This window comes from Alligator mississippiensis, chromosome 10, assembly GCF_030867095.1.
Source record: "Alligator mississippiensis isolate rAllMis1 chromosome 10, rAllMis1, whole genome shotgun sequence".
Taxonomy (NCBI): Eukaryota; Metazoa; Chordata; order Crocodylia; family Alligatoridae; genus Alligator; species Alligator mississippiensis.
In genome coordinates this window covers 68,210,200-68,231,514 of record NC_081833.1, presented here as the reverse complement: position 1 = coordinate 68,231,514, position 21,315 = coordinate 68,210,200, and the positions used below count along the sequence as shown (strand labels likewise).

The window sequence follows — 21,315 nt, the reverse complement described above, 5'->3', positions numbered from 1 at the left end:
ACTGGTGTCAGCTGCTCCCATGGCCGCTGCAGCAGGGGCTGGGGGGAGTGGCAGCAAGCGGAGCCCCGGGCAGCGCAGGATGCAGTGCAACTTTTCCGCACTCACCTTAGCCCCCGCTGCAGTGGTTCTGGGAGCGACCAGCACCAGCTGCAACAAGAACTTAGTGGGAACTCTCAATTCCCTCCACCAGCCAGATGTACCTTGGCCTACCCTTCTGAGGTTTCTAGCATATTTGTCACGAGAGGGCTCAAGGGTCTTTTATGTGCCAGGAATATTTCATTGTGGTGCAGGAGACAAGAGGAGTTCTTTGCACCCCGTTTTTCAACCTCACATACCCTCCTAGGAACAGGCACAACACAACCCACAGAAACAAAGTGAACCACTAAGTAAAATGTAGTTGAATTCCAAAACGCACAAACTATAACCACCCATATAAATCATTTTAAATTGTTAGTGGTGTCTCTATACATTATTTCATCACATGCTGCCTGTTATTTCCTGAAAACTCTTTGAAGGATTAAACAAGAACATATGCTGTGAACACCCACCGTGTCCTGTTGCAAGTCAAAACTTCTAAACCCAAGTTTGATGAAACTTTCCACAGTACTCAAATTAATGTCACTATGGTAAACTGTTTTGGAAGACGGAAGCAGCAAAACATTGCCCTGATGTTAGTTAAGTTTATATTAATAAATGACAGGGCTCTATAGACTATTACAATTAAAGGGTCAATTTTGTTTTGTTTTTTTCCTTACTAGATACATGGATGTGAAAGAAATAATTCCTTCTTGCAATGCTAATAGTCCTCTGGCCTGCAGGACATTTGCAACCACTGCTGAAGTGTTCATTATTCATAAACTTGGTATAAATAAAAGAACAGGGGAGGACAGAACTTAACGTAACAGGTCAGACTGAAGGTCTGTTTAATCCAGCATCCTGTCTACAAGTGCCCCTTCCAAATGCTTCAGAAAAATTACAAGGAACATTTAAGTATGCAGGGATTAGATAATGCCTACATCCTGAGGCTTGAGGATTTATATGCTTTCTAAAAGTGTGAACTGTGTTGTTGTTTCTTGGGAATATTTTCGGGGTTTTTTTAATATTTAAGAACTTTACTCTGTATTTCCTAATTTTCCATACAACTGTCTAATCCCTTTATAAATCATATTAAATCCTTGGTCTTAATTATACCATGCGGCAATGAGTGCCACAGAGTAAGAGTGAAATGAGTCAAAAGTTTCTCCTTTAGTGGTCTGAAATTTGCCACCTTTTAGATAATACTTTACAAAAGTGAATTTTTACTTGCCCCTAATTATTCTTTGTGGGTTTTTGGAGGGACGTTGGTGTATATATGCCTTTTCTCTGCATTGTAAACCTCTGCTTTTTAGATGCTGGCAAGAATTTATGACTGTTTAAAAATGAAGGATCTAACATATCAGCAAATAATGAGATCCTTTATCTTAACAGGGCAGCAAATACAAACCACCAATGTCCTAAAGATGAACAGTGTTCTTAGATGAAAATACTATGCGCTGGTCCAGAACAGTGGGTGGAACAGGTTTAGACATAAGAGATATTTTCCTGTCCTCACATAATTTGACTTTATTTTTGCCCACCCTCCAGCAATTGATGCCCAAGTTTTGCTTTAGGGATTTTATGTACTAAAAATTATTATTAAAATCTCTTTCATCCTGCTCAGGCTGTGAAGTTCAGCAAGCTATTTTTAAAAGAATTTTATATTTAATTTTTATGGAGAGGGGCCAAGATTGAAAACAAAACAAAAAAGAAAACAACACACAAACATGCCCAGTACTGGCCTCCCTCTACTGGGAGGTTTTCCAACGATTTTAGTGGGCACGAACTTAGATCACTTCTGAGAGCATTTGAAAGTCAAAGATAAATACCTTTTATGTATAATGCTGGTTGACACAAACTATAGTTGAAAGGAAAAAATAATGGAATGCCTCAAATACAATGTAGGGGTTTTATGACAGTGGGATGAAGAATTATCTTTCACCATTCTCAAAGTCAAAGTTCAGGTCACTGGTGGAGTTTAGGGATGGGAGGGTCATAAAGAAGGTCAAAGAATACCTCACAATTTTTCATCTTCTATCACTAGTCTGACAATCCCCAACCTCTTGGAGAAATGAAGTTAAAAATATGTGCAAGTTGTATACCAGCACTGCTGCATTATCTATATTCCAAGAGGGATGAACATTAGAACTTCCAGTTACTGATATTAATAAAGATATTCTAAGACGTTTGCCAATCACGATAATTGTCTAGACTCATTGCAAATTTTATATTGTAGAATCTAATATTTACTTTTTTGTGACACCCTTTTTCCAATGATTACAACAAACAAAAAGCAAGTAGGTTGCCTGCTATACTACTCTATATGAGGAAATGCACTTTCAAAGGTATGCTGAAGCATGTACTTTCACATTAGGTGTTAACTGGTTAAAAAAGATATAAACAGGCCATGTTACCATCTTAGGCTAAAGGAAGTGATTGCTAGGATATGATCAACAGACAATAGTAATTTTCTACAAGTGGTAAGTAATTTTTTCCTATTTCCCTTCTCAATGGGGCAGGGAAAGTACACATTCTTCTATAATTTTTTTCACTTTCATTGTCAGTCCGCTCATCTGGCAATGCGCCGCTTTAGGTCATTTTCAAGAGTAGCTACTTAGATGGAAGGGAAGAAATACTAATATGGGAAAAATATGACAAAACAACATTTCAAGTGTATCTCTTAGGTACTATTCAAAATGAAAAGAGCAGGAATAAACACTTCTACCAAAACAAAATCTTATGATATATTTTATTTTTTTCTTAACCTTATAGTTTGGGGAATAACAATACAATTATTATTATTATAATAATTCTCTAAATTAGATCTTTAACAATCAGATGTTAATTTAAAGAAACAAGATTAATTTAGTCCCTTAACAATCCTATTTATGACTAGTAAAGGGGTTATGAAAAATTCCATCTAGATGTCAAATATAAGGAAAGACAAAGTCTTTGGAGACACGTAATGATAAACTGCAGATTGAGCAATAAGCTCAGTGAACAGAATGAACAGTTCAAGAGTTCAGAACATGTTCATTTGAAAGGTGTTCAGTTAAAGAGAAGGGCATGGTATAGACAAAGGCACAGAAAGGTCATCATTACAGTCATTTCATCTTCATTACAATGGTGCAGTCATAGCAATGGTGCACACACCAAGCCGACACTTGTATGTCGTTTCACTGTTTGGAGTTGAAGGGGAAACGTACTTTCAAGAGCATGCAAATGAATGCAGACAGAAATATTTAGATATTCTGCTTTGTGCTTTCAGCCCTAAGTCTTGGGTTAACAGATCTAATTTGAAGTATTTTCTCAGTGGAAGATAGCAATTAAAAACTGCAATTTATTTTTTCCAAGAGAATGTACAAAAATGGGCAAAGTTCTTCTCCCCAAAATAACTGCCAACACAAACGTGTCTCAGTAAATAAAGTGATTTCCAACTTTTTATCTTTAAATTATCACCCAAATACACTGGCAGACTGTGAAATTGATCTCACATACCGAATTAGTCATCATCACAAACTCAACGTTTCATAATAGTCTGTTAGTAATCTTGAAATTTAAAAACAGAGTAGGTTAATGTAACAAGACCTTCCCTTTGAAATTAAAAATACCTTTTCCAACCAAAAACATCACCGGGGAAATTTGTTGGTCAAATGAAATAACCTCAACTGGAATTTGGGTAGGACTTTTTGTTGATAGCCTCCCACTTGAGAGGGTCATGGAATCTCAGCCTATCACAAAACTTAGATCACATTTAAGTATCACGGTAGTTCAAGTGTCATGCAGCTAACAAAACTGAAACACTGGTTCAGGCTAAACTAAGAAAGAAAAAAATTCATCCATCAAATCAGCAATAGCCACTATATCTACATATCTGGGTGTTCCAGGGAGATCTCTGAAACCAAGGACTGACCAAGCCACCTTTGCTTAACTTTTGGAGCTCTGATCTCATCACCGCCGTAGGTAGTATGGTGGCAAACAAAGACTAGGGACCTTTCCCCACCCCTCCTGCTTTGGTATTTGCAAAGTAGTCTTCATTAATGATTAGCAACCACTGGGAGCACTGGCACTACCATGTCTCTGGATTCCTAATGCTCTAGAAAGCAAACAGAAAAAATCTGGGTGTTTCTTTCCAAGCCTAATAAAATAAAACATTTTTTTATATTCAAAATATTTCTTTAATATTAATTTCTACCTGAGTATTAAAGTAGTCTATCAGTGACTTGAATCAACACATAAGAAGGCATAGGAACAGATAGATATTTCCCATATTGCCATAAACCAGACTTTGAAACACCTATTCATAATTAAACTCAACTAGGAGCAGCTCTATTCAAGGCACTGAGAATGTTACAAGAGCAAAGGAGACTGTCAGTGTGCTAAGAGTAATGGTACTTGGTGCACAGAAACACATATATAATCCATAATGTAAGGAACATGTCTGAGAAGAGTTGAGCACGTCTGGTTGCATGCAGCTCCCACTAACTTCAGTTTGATGTAATGAACACCTCTTTGTTAACCACATACCAGTGCAAAATCAAAGGGGGGTTTTACACACACAAGCGCCCGGCGCAGCACCTTTTACACTTATATAATTGGCAAAACGTGCATCAGCGCCAAGAAAATGGCGGCAGTGCACTTCTGAACTAAAAAACATCAAAAGCGCTTTAGTTCAAAAGCGCACCGCCACCACTTTCTGCACGCTGACACGCATTTCATGGCATATACAAGTGCACAATTAACTGAGCCTGCTCTGAAGCAACAGATCTCTGGCGCATTACAGGACGAAAAGGTATGTGGATAAAGGCCCTAAGACCTAATAAACTACACCAAGTGCTCTAAAACAACATCCAGAATCATAGTCTTTATTCCAAATTCAAGCTCAAATAGTGCATGCACACAAAGAGCTTGTGACACCTTAGAAATAGCATATGGAAATCTTAAAACAATATGGGTGAAAATATGAGCTGTTCTACTTAAAGTGCCCACAGCATCATGTGTATTCAGCATCCCACACTTCAAAATGGCGGCAGGGGTGCTTTAACTTGTTTGAGATTTAGTTAAAGTGTCCCACTGCCATTTTGAAGTGCGGGGATGCTGAATGCATGTGATGCAGGGGCTGCTGGAGTGTGCTAACTAGCATGCTCCAACAGACTCGGTTAATCAAGTCTGCTCTGGATGTACGCTAACTAGCACATGTTGGAGCAGACATCCAACACATGTACAGGTGCCCTTTATTCTTCATGGAAGTGCCAGAATTTCATGAAAAAAAATACGTGCAACTCCAACATGGTGAACAAGGGAAAGATTTGTGTAATGCATCCTTGAAATGGGGTAAAACATTTTTAAACCTGTTAGATGAAAAGAGAGAAGTGACTGAAATCTATTAGGCAAAGTACAAACAGCAAAAGCCCTGGGGCTGAATTGATTCAAACTTTCCAGGTTAGTCTCAGCTGTGTAGACTGAACCAATAGGCAAGTGAATAGACATTCAATTTTGCTACCAGATATGCAGCCACATGCCTGCAGTGGCTCAGGCCAGAAATCAGGGGGCGCTAGAGCAGCCCTACCTGCTCAGCTGGAGCAGACATTTTGGGCCAGGGCTAGCCCACCGACCCTGCAAGTGTGGGGGTACAGTTTGCAGGGGAGGTGTAAAGCATCCTGGGATGCTGGGGGACTGTGAGTCAATTTGAATCTGGAGAGGCTCTGGCGCAGAAGTTCAATAAACCAATTTAATCTAAATCAGTTAAGTCTGATACTATATCCACCGAGGTTCATTTTAAACCGGTTTGGGGCATTTTGAAAGCAGTTTATGTGCACTGAACTTCCGTTATGTTACAGATCTGAACCAGTTTCTGATCATTTATACTGGTTTGTGTGTAATTTTGTCCCCCGTTTTAGTGGTCTGCAAACATTAGGCTGTCCAAAGTCCTGATAGCTACTGGAAAGCATACTGGTGCTTTCCAGTGAGAAATCCCAGAGTGACCCAGAAAGGCAGTTCCAAGAAATACAAGAGTTAACCCAGCCATAGTTCCTGTTTATTTCCCAGCTATTGGTCATGACAAACAACATGTAACAAAGAGCAGAAGGAAAAACAAAAGATTCTTTCCGATGGCAGAAGAGTCATTAAAGCCATAAATGATTTTGTCTCACTTCCCTCAGTATTAACAGATTATTGCTTCATGGGATTAAATTATTTTTTTAAATATATACATAAACTAACACATCTCTAGAATAAGCTAGATCACAACATTATTGGGAGTGGGAGGAGGGGAGGGGCAGGAATAGAAGATGGAAGAGGCCATGAAATGTGAGACTCCAGCTTCTTCTTGAACTGTAATTACATTTAGACTAATGAAATGAACTGCAATTTCACCAAGAGAGCATGTGATGTGCAGCACATGCATCTGCAAGATTTGCTAATGGTACATCAATATCCCTTTTTATTTGAAACGAGCACATGCCACCTCCCAGATCCAAATATAACCTCCTTGTCTATGAACCCTATGGAAGGCTGAATTGGGATTTGCAATTGAAGTCTGCTTTTAAATATTATAATTAAAGGATGAGTTTAATTAAAAAATAGCTCAGTAAGAAGAAAGTTTAGAGGTGCTAATGGGAAAGGAAAGGATAAATCAGCCTGTACTTTACTCTGTGCACCACCCTATCAGCTGCAAATAAAAACAGCTAAGGTCAGTGAAGGGAAGCAGCAATAGAGCAAAGTAATATAAAAGGATGGCTGAGCACTCAAGGCCTCCATTCAGACCAATTAGGTATTCACGGACTTGGCCCTGCCTCTTCACAAATGCTCTTGGTCAGGGTCAGGTGAGTCATTAAGCTAGAGGGCTCAATAATATACCGTGAGAGGCTGTGCCATGCCTGTTAAAGGAGAGGAAGTTCAATACCTCAGTGAAGGTAGCTGGAGATGATATGTCCTGCAAGAGGAAGAGCTAGGATGTATCCTTTGCTACATCTGTTGCAACTGATATGCCATCCAACATGAAAGTCTGAGCCACTAGACATTCAGATTACAGGCACCTCCTGAGGCTGCCAGTGCCTGCAGTAGCACCACTTGCTCCCTTTGTTCTTGCTAGCAACCCTTTGCAAGGACTGGGGAAGAACAAAAGGGCTCCAGTGGCCTATAAGTACTCTACAATGCAAGGGTACTCTTTTGGCCCAGATAAATCAATGTGAAGCTAAGATTTTGCACCTGCCCAAGCACCTCATCTCTCATATTATCAATTAGGGGAAAAGGGGATTTTTTTTTTTTTTAAGCGCCATCATTCCCTACTAGAGTATCTGCTTCCTGTCAGTCTGCATCACTTTGAACATGCAAATTCCAAAAGGGGCGCGGGGGGACAGGACACACAACCCCACATGCTAATACTTTAGCTTGTATTTTCCTGAATTGTAGCAAACTAACCTATTTGGTATGTATGAATATATTCTCCACTAAGTTAAATATTTAGAGAAAACAACTCTAAGGGCGTTTAGCTTAAAAGATTCAAATCACAGTACTTAAAAATGGCATTTTATCAAAATCTCAAGAAAAACAAGTTGATAAATATTCATTAGAAAGCATTGGTTGATTAGTAGCTTCATTTCCTGCTTCAGACCTTGCCCCAGGAGAAGGTTTAATGTGTTGAGCTCAAGACATGTAATTCGGAACATGTCTGTATATTGGTTTCTAAGGAGCGAAGTCACATGACGATTAGCTTGATGTGATTGTATGCGCAACTGAAATAGAAGGTATGGCACATTAATATTTCAAACATGTTGGGAGGAAATGAAAAATAAACTCTCTTCTCTTTTGTCTGGGTTGCTATCCAAAGTTTTCTCCATGAAGGTTAATATCCAAATGAGCTCCAAGGAATGAGACCAACTTACAATCAAGGCCGTTATCACTCATCTCATTAAATGAACCAGCTTCAGGTTGGAATCTAGCAGGAAAATTAGTTTCTGTCTATTAAAGAATTCTCAACAATTCTCAAGTAATTAATGGCAGAAAGTTTTACTCTGACTAGCATGAAGATCACCAAAACCAGTCATGTTTAAGATGCTAATTACAGAAACTCAATGCCAAAAAAAGTGTGGTAAATTAGATCCTGTGATTAATTCATGAAGGCCATTTTAGCATTAATCCTGGCATTAAATTGAAAGGAGCTAGACAGACAAATGCAAGATACAACGTACTGAGACTGACAGACAGACAAGCACAGACCTATTTTCACCTTGGGGAATAAATAGAAACCAGTAATTTTAAGCTTTAGCCTTGATATAACTCTTCAGATACAACACATTTTACACACAGTATCACATCATCAAATTCATATAATTAGATCAGAAGTCCATTACCTTTTATTTCCCGTTTGTCACCTAAATCTTGGGGCTTTTAAAATTCTGTGGTCAGTGGCCTCAGGACAAAACTCCTAAAGCAGCTTTCACTCGGGAAAGATGGTGAAGGAAGCCACAAGAACTACAGGAGTTGATTCCTGGGGAACATCCAAATGAGCCCAGCTGTGCGGTATATGATGCCACAAATATGTCTGCAGCACCACATGCCGCACAGTTCGGTGCTCTCTGCGATACAAGGGTGTGCTGCCTGACCATGTGCTGCTCCAGTTTTTTTTTTGCCATGGGTTTTTTGACCCCAGGATAACCAGGGGTTAAAAAAAACCTGTGGAAAAAAAACAATGGAGCAGCACACACTTGGGCAGTGCACACTTCTGAAAGACAGAGCCAGCCCACCTGGAGCCGCACTGTGGCTGCAAGCCAGGCTCTTCCCAGCAGGATCTCCGCAGCTGCAGTCCCGGGAGGCTCCCAGGACCCCAGGTAAGGCTGCTGGAGACAACACAGTACTGCCCCCAGCCTCCCCTACTGCCCCGGGGTAAAGCATGCATGGCACGGGAGTTCCCTGGGGACGCTGCTACTTGTCCCTGGGGAACCAAACATCTCCGCTTGTCTGGACATGCCCCTGGCATCCTAAGTAGTTTTGGGGGTAATATAATTCCTCCAAGGTCCTTAAATTTAAATTTAAAAGGGGTATCTGAAAGGCTTAAATGCTTAGTGCATTGCCCCAATACTATTTACAAAATGCATCACCATGCCACTGGGAATTTCCTTGTAAAGTTTAAAAACAAAATCATTCATGCAAGACTCAGCAAAACAGAATCTTAAAACTAGGTGTTACTCTTTGCTACTCTAAGGGTGCATTTATACGTGCCAATTTAAGGTGACTTAGCTCAACTTAAGGCACATTAAGGGTGAGCATCTACACATGTGCGCCATTAATGCACCTTTAAAATGGTGATTTTAGGTTATTCATGTCTCAATTTGATACCTACAAAAAGCAGGTAATAAATTGAGGCCTGAATACCTAAAGTGCATTAATGTAAATGTAGATGAGTTAAGGAGCATTAACGCTGTGTATGGACTGGCCTAGGACTAACTTTAGTGCCAAGTCAGTCTGCACACATGGCGTTAATGCACTTTAACGCATGCACCTGTAGACATGAGCCTAAATCATCTTAATGAGCATTAAGCTAATGCCCATTAAATTTAGGCAGGCCTGAATGCACGTGTAGACATGTCCAAAATGTAGCATTTATACTATTTTCTCTATAAATATGCCTTAGAATAAAAACGTTGGTAAGAAACATACCTCAAAATCCAGGGTTCGTTCTTTTCTCCCTATAGTTCCTCTTCCCCAACCCAGACATCTTACTTTTGGTTCAAAAGAATCTACCTTACCATTTTCAACCTCACTTGCTATTTTGATATTCTGGACAACCCTTTTGCCATTTCTGACTCTTTCATTCAGCTCAGCAGTGCTCAACTTCCTTCAAACCAGTGGTGTTGTCATGTTTCAAGAGCCTTTGTGCTATACTCTGATGCATGACTTCTTTCTTCTGTAAAATCCCGTAAAAATATACTGGTAAGTATGGCATTACCTTGGCTACCACAATGATAGCTATCTAAAGTGGTCTGCCCATTTTGTTATGGTTTATCAACCCTCTACCTCTGGTTATAATATAAGCTCAACATGTTCTATGATGCCTATGATCTGTGGGTCGTTGTCCGGTTTCCCATAATGATGATCGCTGTTATAAACCCTGCGTGTCTCTCCAGACAAAAGCCATGACCTGCAGTGTTAATTCATCATTTCTAGTATGCTCGCATGCCCAGTGAATTGGAGATACAAGAGATACTACCTTGCAAGGCTGTGTGAAACGTCGCCATGTGTTTCATTTCAAAGCTGTTTCAACACGTTTCGAGCTCAAAACGGCAAAATCAAAATGAAACAAAAAGCTTTGAAACAGCTTCAAAATTAAATGAGGGCCCTCAAAATGTTCAGAAAGTTTCAAAATGTTTCAAGTTTTGAAGCAACCCAGTGGTGGGAGGTAGGGGAGAGCCAAGGCTGCACTCCAAGTGGCTCCGCAGCCCCATGGAACTCAGCCGGGTGGCACGAGGTGGAGCGCAGCCCTCGCTTTGCTCATCTCCCCCCACCGGACTGAGCTCTGTGGGGCTGCTGGAGCTGGTGAGAGGATAGCCCTGGCTCTCCCCACCTCCCGCAGCCAGGCTGAGCTGTGAAGCCACTCGGAGTGCAATCCAGGAGTAGAAGGCGGGGGCTATACTCCGACCGGCTCCGCCAACCCCACAGAGCTCAGCCCAGCAATGGTAGGTGGGTAGACCCAGAGCTGCGCTCCACCTCCCGCTGCCAGGCTGAGCTCCATGGGGCTGCAGAGCCGGTCAGAGTGCAGCCTGGCAGCGGGAGGTGGGGAGAGCCAGGACTGAGCTCTGACCAGCTCCGCCAGCCCCACAGAGCTCAAGCTGCCCTCCCAGCCCTGCCGGATTCCTCCCGGGGGGCCGGGCCCCTGGATATGTGCGCTGGATGCCAGGAGGCTACTGCTGCTGCCTGAGGCCAGCAGCAGCATTAGTCATCCCAGGCGCTGAGCATAGGCTGAACCCAGCGCCGGTCCCAGGCAGCCTCCTGTCATCCGGCACAGATGCAGGGGCCACACACCCAGGAAGAGTCTGGCACAGGCCTCCCAGGGGCACGGGTGCCCAGATCTGTGCACTGGATGACAGGAGGCTGCCACTGCCGGCAAGTGTCATGAGTTTTCCTTTGATGCGTTTGAGGTGGTTTCCCAGAAACCTCTGCACCTATCTACTTGAAGCTTGGCAGGCTTCATGCCCTCAGAAGGGGCTACCATCCCTGCAATTTGCATCTGAATCGGGGAAGAAATGACAATGTTTTAGGCTTTTTCATTATTCTCTATTATAGCGTATGGGCGAAACTTCAAAACTCATCAAAATAGCAAAACAGTTTCAATGAAACGAAATGGAACAGCGCTTTGAAACGAAACAACAAAACAAAACACTGTCCCTTCAAAATGGACGTTGAAATGAAACGACGGTATTTTACACAGCCCTACTACCTTGTGGTACCACAGTAAAGAACCCTAAGTGCATATGAGCCAATATCCTATTGGTACTCCTGTAAAGGGAAAAATCCTTGCTGGAAGACCCTAATCTATTCCCTCTGGATCTGCTGCAGTATTAATACATCCCAATCAATGCTGAAATAATTTGCCATTTGGTCTTAATCTCCCACCACAGAGGGGAAATAAAATCAACCAATGCAATTACATCATGGACGTCTTATAAGAAAGTGGTGGAATAGAGTCCTTTAAGAACTACATCTTCAATCCACACAAAAGGAATACAAGATCCTGGAAACGTGAAGAAACAAAACAAAAACAAACAAAAAACCCACAGAAGTCAAAACCAGCCTCCCACCCCCTAAAAAGATGCCATTTGTGCCAAACCCAAAAAACTAAAGATATGCCATGAAGTTTATCAGGAGCATTAGCCACGAGAACATTTAAATCTCTACTACCTTCACTAGATTCACAATAAATATATCTAGAATAGTTAGTAAACACATGAACTATTACCCCCCAAAATGTTCTAATACCATAACCATTAATATTGTAACCTAACAGCTGAAATAACCTTTAAACAACTTGCATATTAAACAACCCTTGATTTTTACTGTATATTGTATGAGGTTAACTGAATCACTCAAAATTTTACTTAAAGTTGCTGAATCAAACATTTACCTTAAAATAAATGTTTTAGCTCCATTTACTATTGTTTTTGACAAGTTATTGTTTAAGAGATTATTACTGTTTATTTTCTGCTGACAAAGCTACTTGTTTTTTACTATAGGACAATGTCTTCTTTAGATTTTTTTTTCCATTTTATTATCCGGAGTCTTATCTAAGCTCTTCTTTTATAACCTCTACATACGGCTTTACCAAAGCTATCCGAGGCATCTCATCTCTCAATTACTTATTAGTGTTGCTAAAGAATACCATTTCCTCTCGTGGCTGATAAAATATTAATCAAAAACAGGAACAGAGTGATTTCCCAGTGTGGATGTCTTCTAATGGTAATACATGGAGTCTAAGAGAGATCTGGAGGTCATGTAATAGCTTCTGAAGGAAGGGAGGGGCTCCCAGATACAAATGACATTGTATACAGAGTAACAAGATTGTATTTAATGAACAGTAGATAGATTAATTATTTCCTGTTTTGGGAAAATAACCCACTACTTTAATTGCAGGAATGCATGCAAACATTTATTGTGGATAACAGAACTCAGAATACAACACTGAACTATTTAACTATATAATATAATATCAATAATATTCATATATAATATATTATATATTACATGTATGTATACATAGTGTACATATTATGCAATTATTATCATAGAATTATAGAAATATATAATATTTAACTATTTTTTATCTGAAAACTTCAATGTGTAACTTCACAAAAGAATCCCTTGGAACCCTATTTAGGTTAATATAGGAGGCACAATTTCAAGGCTACCATAAAAGTTGGCATATACAGCATATGATATTAAAATATTACTCACTGACATAGTACACAAATACTACGGCACTTCAATACATTATTAAGTAATTATCTGTACTTCAGTACTATCCATCTCAAAGGGTTATTAAAGTACTTCACTGCTTTCATCCTCATTTTTTCCTACAGCATGGAAGGATGAAGAGGCTATTGAAAGTTACATACGAAGGCTGCCACGCAGCTGGAAATAAAAATTTGATTTCCTGATGTATGATACCTCCAGCCGCCACCATCTTTCCTCCTCACAATCTGATGTGAACTCCTCATATTCTAATGCACAGGTTGAAAAGCCTGTAATTTGTCTAAATACAGCACATATTATTTACATAAGCAAAAAAGCTTACAAAGAAACCAAGCTAAGCATAGAAATTCCACTGTGAAAAGATAACTGGACTAATAAAATTAGCCAGGGCTACTGGAAGCATGCAGAATTCCTTTAATCTTGGAAGGAAGCTCCCACATAGGGTTGCACATTACAGCAATGTAATGTCACTGAAGTGCATATCTATTTAAATGGAAACCCCTTGGACAAAGAAGATGTCCCAACCAAGTCAGTGAGCCAACCTGGAGAGAAAACTAACTAAGCAACAGATCACCAAAGAGGAGCCCTGTTGAGGCCGATTAGGAGTGACATGGTTCATAAAATGATGATTCTCTCATTAGCCATTTCAGAAAGAGAGAGACGAGACCAGAAGCTGATAACAAGAGAGAACAAGCTGTACGGAAAATACATAATGAAAAGACAGACTAACTCCATAATTCAGAGGAGAAGCCAGGTACATAAAGAGACTCAGGACTCCCTAGGGGGTTTCAAATAGGGCTGTGCAAATTGTCGGCAGCTATTTTGTTTTGAAGGTGTTTTGGCCCATTTTGGTGCCTGAAACATCTAATCTGAAACAAAACAGAAGGCTCTGAAACATCTCCAAAACCAAACAAAACCATCCGAAACGTTTCAGAAATGTTTCGGATGTCACATGACACAGGTGCAGTGCGGCTCATCAGAATGCCGCACACCGTCTGGGAGCTGGGGCGACTCAAGCAGATACCCAGGCTGGCAGTGCTCAGCCCCAGCGACCCCAGCTCTCAGACAGTGAGTGGCACCCTGCTGAGCTGCACAGCACCCGTGCCATGGAGCAGCTGCCGCGCAGGTGCCAGGCAGGAAGGGGACATCCCCACTGTCCCCCACTGCATGGGAGGCCTCTGCCATGAGTACTCAGAGGCCCCAGCCGCCACTCCTACAACCAGTGAGTGTGGGTTTTTTCTTTTTTTTTTTTGACGTGCTAGGACTAAGCTGGGGCTGGCCAGGGCAGCCATAGGGGTTTCTCCCACAGCTCCCCAACCTGGGGAGAGGCAGGCACAGCTGGAGGGGCTGCGGGAGAACCTGCAGCTGCCCAGCCGTGCCTGCTTCTCCCCAGCCAGTCTGAATCTCCAAAACAGCGTCGAAACTCCAAGGGCAGTGATCCAAAACACCGAAACGAATCACTGTCCTCCGAAATGGCTGAATCCCAAACTGAAACAAAATACAGCCATTTTGCCCAGCCCTATTTTTAACCTTTTTTAAGGAGTGTACCCCTTCTGTGGGTACCGCTTCTAGATTGCAACACCTTCCAGCTGGGCAGTGGGGGGGATGCTGATGTCAGTACCCCTCCCCCCCCCCGCCCGGCTGTGGAAAAGTCTGCATGGGAGGAGAAAGGGCCACAGGAAGGGGGGCGGCCCGAGACATGGCAGGGATAGGGAGAGAACTGAGTCAGGCCCCGGATCAGGCCGGGGCCCGCTGAGCTCCTTCCTTCCCCTGCACCCAGAGTCATTGCCCGGTGCCAGCACCTCACCACACCAACAAATCCGTCATCCCCGGGTGCATCCCTGCCCTGGCACTGGCCCCTCACTGCCTGGAGACCCCAGCCAGGGGCTGGAGCAGGGCCAGCTTCAACTACGCCGCTGGGCTGGAGGGGATGGAGCCCGTGGGACCTCCGCGCCCGCCAGCCAGGCCCTGCACAGCTGGGGCTGGGTGCAGGACAAAGCTGCAGCTTGTCCAGGGGGTGCAGGGAGGGGTGGCAGCTCCCGCCAGTGCACACATCCCAGGAGGACATGAGGGGCATGTGCGGAGCCTCCAATCTGCATGGGTCATGTGCCCTCACATCTGGGGGCACACTGGCAGATGGCCGGATGCAAAGCCAGCAGTGTGGGGAGCTCACACGGTGCTGCCACCGCCATCTATACACTCTGTGTTGCTGCCGGGTACCGCTTTCCCACACCCAAGTATCCATGCTTTTTCGCACTGCAGGCTTCATGTGCAGCCGGCTGTCAGCACTCACTCCTCCACCAGTGTGGGATGGTGGTGCAGGGAGCTCACATGCGGTGGCTGCCCTCACCACCGTCTATACACTCAGCACCACCTCTGTGCACTGGGTGGGGGAGGTGTTGATGGTCAGCTGAATGCGAAGCCATTGAGAAGCGGAGATACTTAGGTGTAGGAAAGCAGCGTGCAGCACCCAGCAGTGCCACGGAATGAGGGATGGTGGCAGCCCTGCCCCCCATGTGCCACGTCCCAGGTATCCCCGCTTCTCCGTACCACTGGCTTTGCATCCAGCTGGCTGTCAGCAAACCATCCCGTCCCCCCCGCCCCCTGCTGGCCAGACGCAAAGCTGGCAGCGTGGAGAACCGGGGATGCTTCAGCGCAGGGAGGCAGCACGCACCACGTGGCAGCAATGGGGAGTGATGGATGGTGACAGTGGCCATGTCCCCCATGCCACTGCTTCCCAAGTACCCCCGCTTCTCTGTGCTGCTGCCACATAACCCCTGGAGCCTTCCCAAGTACCCCCAGGGGTACATGTACCCTCAGTTGACAATCCCTGCTGTGACAGGGTGCATGAAGCACCCTGCCATAAGCAGAACCAGGGAGAACTAGGAGAGGAAAACTTACCTCGGGGAACCAGAGGAGCTGTGGAAAATGCCAATGCTGCACATGTGCAATGGAGCTGAAGGAAGTGCATGACCGTACTCACCTGCACCATACTCTTGGATCTGCTGCTGGAAAGGTGTTCCAATGCTTAACTGCCCTCATTGCTAAACCTGCACATCTTATTTCTAGTCTGATTTTCAAGCAAGTTTTCATATGACGAGTGCCTAAAACAGTGAGAAGGTTTTTACTTCTTTAAAAATATACATACACATGAAACGTATGCTACAGCTAACTTTACAATATCAAATTCTGGGTGTCACCAGTGAGGAAAGATTGCTGCTTCGAACGTATCTGCCTGAAATTGTGTCATCAAATTTTCCTTTGTTCAGTTCTGTGCATGTAGTAAGAAGGCACTTTTATACTCATTAACGCTACATTCTGGGCACCGATCAAGTATGCTTGTAGTCTGCATGGTTTTTTTTACACGCTTCTCTCCATGCTTTCCTACAGGAAATGGTTTCAAATGACCCACTGTGTTGGGACTCTGAAAAACAAAGGGAAAAATAGTACACACAAGTAAAGCTTAAGCATAACCAAGAAACCCAACTCACTGATAAAAATGTCAAACTGACATCATTCAACATAATTAGCTTTAAAGATTGCTGGACTGCTGTACAAGAGAAATCCCACAGCTTATACCAAGGGGCTGACACAAAGAGCTGCCAAAAGAAGCCATTTGCAAAGCACACCAAGTTTTATTGATCCTAAACACCCAGGAACTATCCATAAGCACTGTCTATTAACACCTTGTTTATTAACCATTTATATAGATCAGGGGTGTCAAAGATATGGTCCCCGGGCCACATCCAGTTCGCACAGCCATATCATCCAGCCTGCAGTGCTGTCTGCTGCAACGCAGCACATGTAGGAACTGGCCCCACGGACTGCATATGGCACCTGTTTGAAGCAGACTGCAAATGGTGCAGAGCCAGTCTAGGGCATGTGCTGTATGCAGTACTCACACTGGTCCAAGTCCTGCATGCTGGACCCAGCCCCACAGACAGGCTGCCCATGCCAGATCCAGTGTGCAGGGCCAGTTTGGCATGGGTACCATATGCAGTACATGTCCTGGACCAGCCACAAACACCACTTATAGTGCATGCCCCAGACCAACAATGTACCTGCATGTAGTACGCAACCTGGACAAGCCCATGTCACATGTAGGGGTAGTGCATACATGCGGTGTGCAGGGCTAAAGTTGGCAAACAGGGCTGGAGCTCCCATGCACGCTGCAAGCAGCACACACAGTCTGGTCAGGGTGTGTGCTGAATGCAGCATCCACACTAAACCAGTTCTGTGGGCTGGGTCCAGCACTTAGGCAGGGGTGGGCAAAATGCGTCCCGTGGGCCGGATGCGGCCCACCAGGCCATTCTATTCAACCCATGGGGCCCCTAAAAAATTTAGAAAATTAATACTTATCTGCCCCTGGCTGCCTATCATGAGGCCCTCGATGGCTTGCCAAAACTCAGTAAGTGGCCCTCTGCCTGAAATAATTGCCTGTCCCCAACTTAGGGCACGGTCTGAGGGCCCAATCTGGCCCCATGCCCCTCATCCAATCTGTGGGGTTAGATGAGTTTTAGAGCCCTGATACTGATATACAGAGCACTCCTGTCAGATGATGGCAAATTTCATTGAGACCAGTGAGGTATACAGCCCAAAGATTCTACTCCTCATGTAACAGGCTGCATGCTTTCAAGGGCCACAGTTCAGCTGCAGGCAGTAAGTATATGATTGCAGACCTGCCTAGAAAGACCTGGCCAGCTGAGGAGGGTAAATGGCTAGCCCAGAGGAAATTAAAAGCTCCCAAGGGATAGACAGAGGAAGGAAGGCTGTGAGGCTAGAGGCTGCAGCAATGAGCCACAGCACTCTCTCAGGCTCTGGCAAAAGACCATAAGGCCCGAGACAACTGCTTACTGTTTATGTATGTATTTGGTTTATGGGTTATGCTGTGTTCCATGAGGCAAGTTTGCCCAGGGAACTAAAAGACTATATGGTGTAAAATGACATCCCACTACAGTCCAACTCTACATGATTTACTTAGTCTGTTGATACTTCTATGCATTAGAAGAAAATGTATTGATATCTAAACAGTGCCTACAGCATAGGTATTTATTTAGGACAGAAGAAGAAAGACATAAAGAACAGAGGTAGAAACATGGATGAATTAAAAATACTTTGAATTAAGATTTCAGATTCAATGATCACACTATACATACAGCATTTTTCATACATAAATCATGAAGTACCTGATAAACGAAATAGGCACTATTTTCCTTATTTTACAGATGGGTAAACCAAGACACTGAGACCTCAATTGATTGTCTCAGGGTCACCCAACAGGCCAGGTCTCCTGAGTCCCAGTCCACTGCTCAATCAACTTTCTATTTCAAATAAAATGTTCTCATTCATAAGCCAGAACAAGGTACAAATTATAATAGATTTGCAACATAGGTGAATAATTGTATAGACAGTAGTAGGGAAAAGATTTTACTTTGAATACATATTGTAAACATCTAACAGACCCATTTTATTTAAATTTATCCTTTAAAAATATCCTGGGCTTCCATCTATTGGCCTGCATAGTGGGCATTTAAAGAAGCTTTCACTTCCTAAACATGGAATGAGTGATCTTCATCACTGAAATCTCAGAACCTTTTTTGTGTGGTCTTTATGATCATGTTTTAGGATCTAATCTTGCTGCATGGAGGGTGCTTCCTGTAAGGCTGCAGAACACCTTTATGTTCTGCTGACGCTGATAGGACATTTCAGCATCTTGCAGCATTGGGCCTTAATGAGAAGAAGAGTGTGGGTGGTGAGTTGTTTTTGATAAGTAGTAATAGGATGAGCAAAAAGTAATATACCAGCACTTGATATATTACTTGACATGTCAATTGTTGGAGAGTTGCTGTATTGAATTTGTACCTACAGCAAACACAATACATAAGATTCTAATATACTGCAATGTTTGCTACATATTTTCAGGCTGATTGTATTGACTTTGTAAACAAGGATTATATAAAAAAATAAAGACTCTTGTACCATGTAATATTTACAAAGTGAATAAATCTATCTTAGGTGGAAATAAAAAACACAATGTCAGAAAAGGAGGAAACAAACTGACCGTTTTCAAATGAGATCAGCTGCCTGTAGAAGCCAGTCACCCAAGAGAATCTCTGCCAGTCTCCAGTGTAACTAGGATTGGTTTCTAGATACTGAGAAAAGGCAGAGTTTCAAAAGCCTGTGCGGGGCAATCCCACCACTGATTTTTTTTAAAAATGAAATCAAGTGATACTAGCCACAATATCATTACTATAAAGCTGTCAGTTCTCCATAAACCACCGCTTCTTTCCTTTTCTCCAACAGGCCTTTCCTGTTCTCACTGCATTGAGAGGACCTACCTCTCCTCTGCTCCGTCCTAAAAATGCACAGGCATGTCTATACTGTGCAGCCCGCACAGATGTACCCAAGCCAGCTTTAAGCTAGGGTGCTTAGGTGCTGCTAACAGGCCTGTAGCTACTGCAGCCCAGGCTGAAGCAGCCCAGTGAATACACAGACAGACAGCCTTTGCTGAGTTCTGTGCTAGGATACCTATGCTGTTAACGGTACCTGACTTTAGCCTTATTCTTAGATATGAATTTAGGCATACCCTAAGTTTATGGGGGAAAAGGGAGGGAGTTGTTTGTTTTTAAATGATGAAACTACATAAGCAGAACCTCCCACTGGAAAATCAGTGTCTCAATAGGCACGTGAAATTCCCTGCTAAAAATGGAAAACAATTAGCCTCCATTCTAGATTAAAAAAGAGATGTTGCAATCTTGGAACACTACATGACAAAAAAGTTGTTTTTTTTTCCTGAGCCAATAACAAATATTAGGTCCAGATTTTGTAAACTACTTTATAAAATGTTGGTCTCATCCTGAGATGCTGTTTCAAATGTCGCAGAGAAGTTTACTGCTAAGACACAAATCTATGAAAAGATCACTGCAAGACACTACACTATCAGCAGTGAGTACTATCCAACTATAAAATATTATATATATTCCAGTTACTTTCTTTATAAATGTATGCCACTGTTTGAGTAAAAAAAGATCTTTTAAAATAAGGATTAGGCCTGAGATTTTTTGTTGTTGTTGTTGTTTTTACCATTATTTGGAAATGTATTTTTTTGTTTTTCAGTAAAATCTTAGTCGTGTTTGCAGAGTTTAGAAATCCAGATTGTGTATACTGAGATTAAATCTGGTGTTTCTAAATGTGCTCTTTCGTGGGTTCAACTTCTTTTCCTAATTAAAACAGATCTGAACGGCGGCATCCTACAAATACGACAAACAATAAAGTATATAAAAAAGGCATGTTTTAGTAGTAAGCAAACCATTTGTCATAAGCAGAGTGCTGTATTTAATATTCAGATCAAGGCATCTCTGTCTCATCCCAGCAAACCCTTTTGACAAAAGCCATCCAATGTCTGCCAGCAGTATCGAGTCCAGCTGAGGACAAATTTCAAGATGAACCTGAAATCAATTTGCCATCAAATTTTCATGCTTCTCCCAGACTATCTGTGGCATTTTAATTACAAGCACCCTAGGCAGGGGGTACTACAGATATTGACACTTAGCTCCTACAATAAACTTTATTGGCAACCTCTGTCTGAATGCAGCACTCAACTAGAATAACAAGAAATATAGGAGGTTATGTAGGCAGTAAGGTAGCACAATCACTTCAGAGTCCTTTTCGTTCCAACTGGTGGACATCTATACTATAGAAACTTATTTTAGGCTTAAAATAAACAGCTCTTCAAAACAGAATTCACCTCTGAAATAACCCTTTTCAAGAGCTCACATGCTTTTACAATGCACGATGTGCTTCATTTCCTCCTTTTCTAGTTTAGTTTGGTATGGGTGTTGTATAACATTTAAACAATTCTGAAGCACTTCCTCAAAGCATCAGAGCTATGTGGTTTAAATGTATGAAAACTAGTAGGATAGTCTGATAGAGTACAAAAGACATTACAGAGCCAGTAAATGTCTGTACATTGATTGCATCCACTGTCATTTCTACTTGTTTAGGCTCTTGCTACACACAGCTTGTAAAGTTTAGCAATTAAGGACTTAAAATGAAGTAAAGCTCAATGACGTGCAAAATGTGCTAAATAAGATTTGGTGCTTTCTAGGTAGAGATATACAGGGACAATACGTGTATTTCTATTGTCATCTTATTGAGTACATTGAGGGCAAGGTTGCTTGAGAGCCAATTTTCCACACTATGAAATGCTTAAGAGAATGAAAGATTTATAAAAGAGACATTTAGAGAGGTTACCATGCCAAGAGGAGGATGGCT

General features: G+C 42.4%; 1 protein-coding gene across 12 annotated transcripts in view; it reads right to left on the bottom strand.

Annotated features, from left to right (window-relative positions):
• WWOX (WW domain containing oxidoreductase) overlaps positions 1–21,315 on the bottom strand; it is a 686,397-nt gene that overhangs the window by 428,995 nt on the left and 236,087 nt on the right. The window contains exons 9-10 of one of the 12 annotated variants that reach the window (XM_019488204.2): positions 19,103–19,193; positions 16,289–16,465 (exon numbers count right to left, since the gene is read on the bottom strand). The exons of 10 other annotated variants lie outside the window; for them this stretch is intronic. In XM_019488204.2, coding sequence (XP_019343749.1) covers positions 16,371–16,465; positions 19,103–19,193 — 186 coding nt within the window. In that variant the 3' untranslated portion in view covers positions 16,289–16,370. Of the gene's footprint in view, positions 1–15,708; positions 16,466–19,102; positions 19,194–21,315 lie in introns of those variants that run through there. One more of the 12 variants, XM_019488205.2, reaches the window with a different exon arrangement.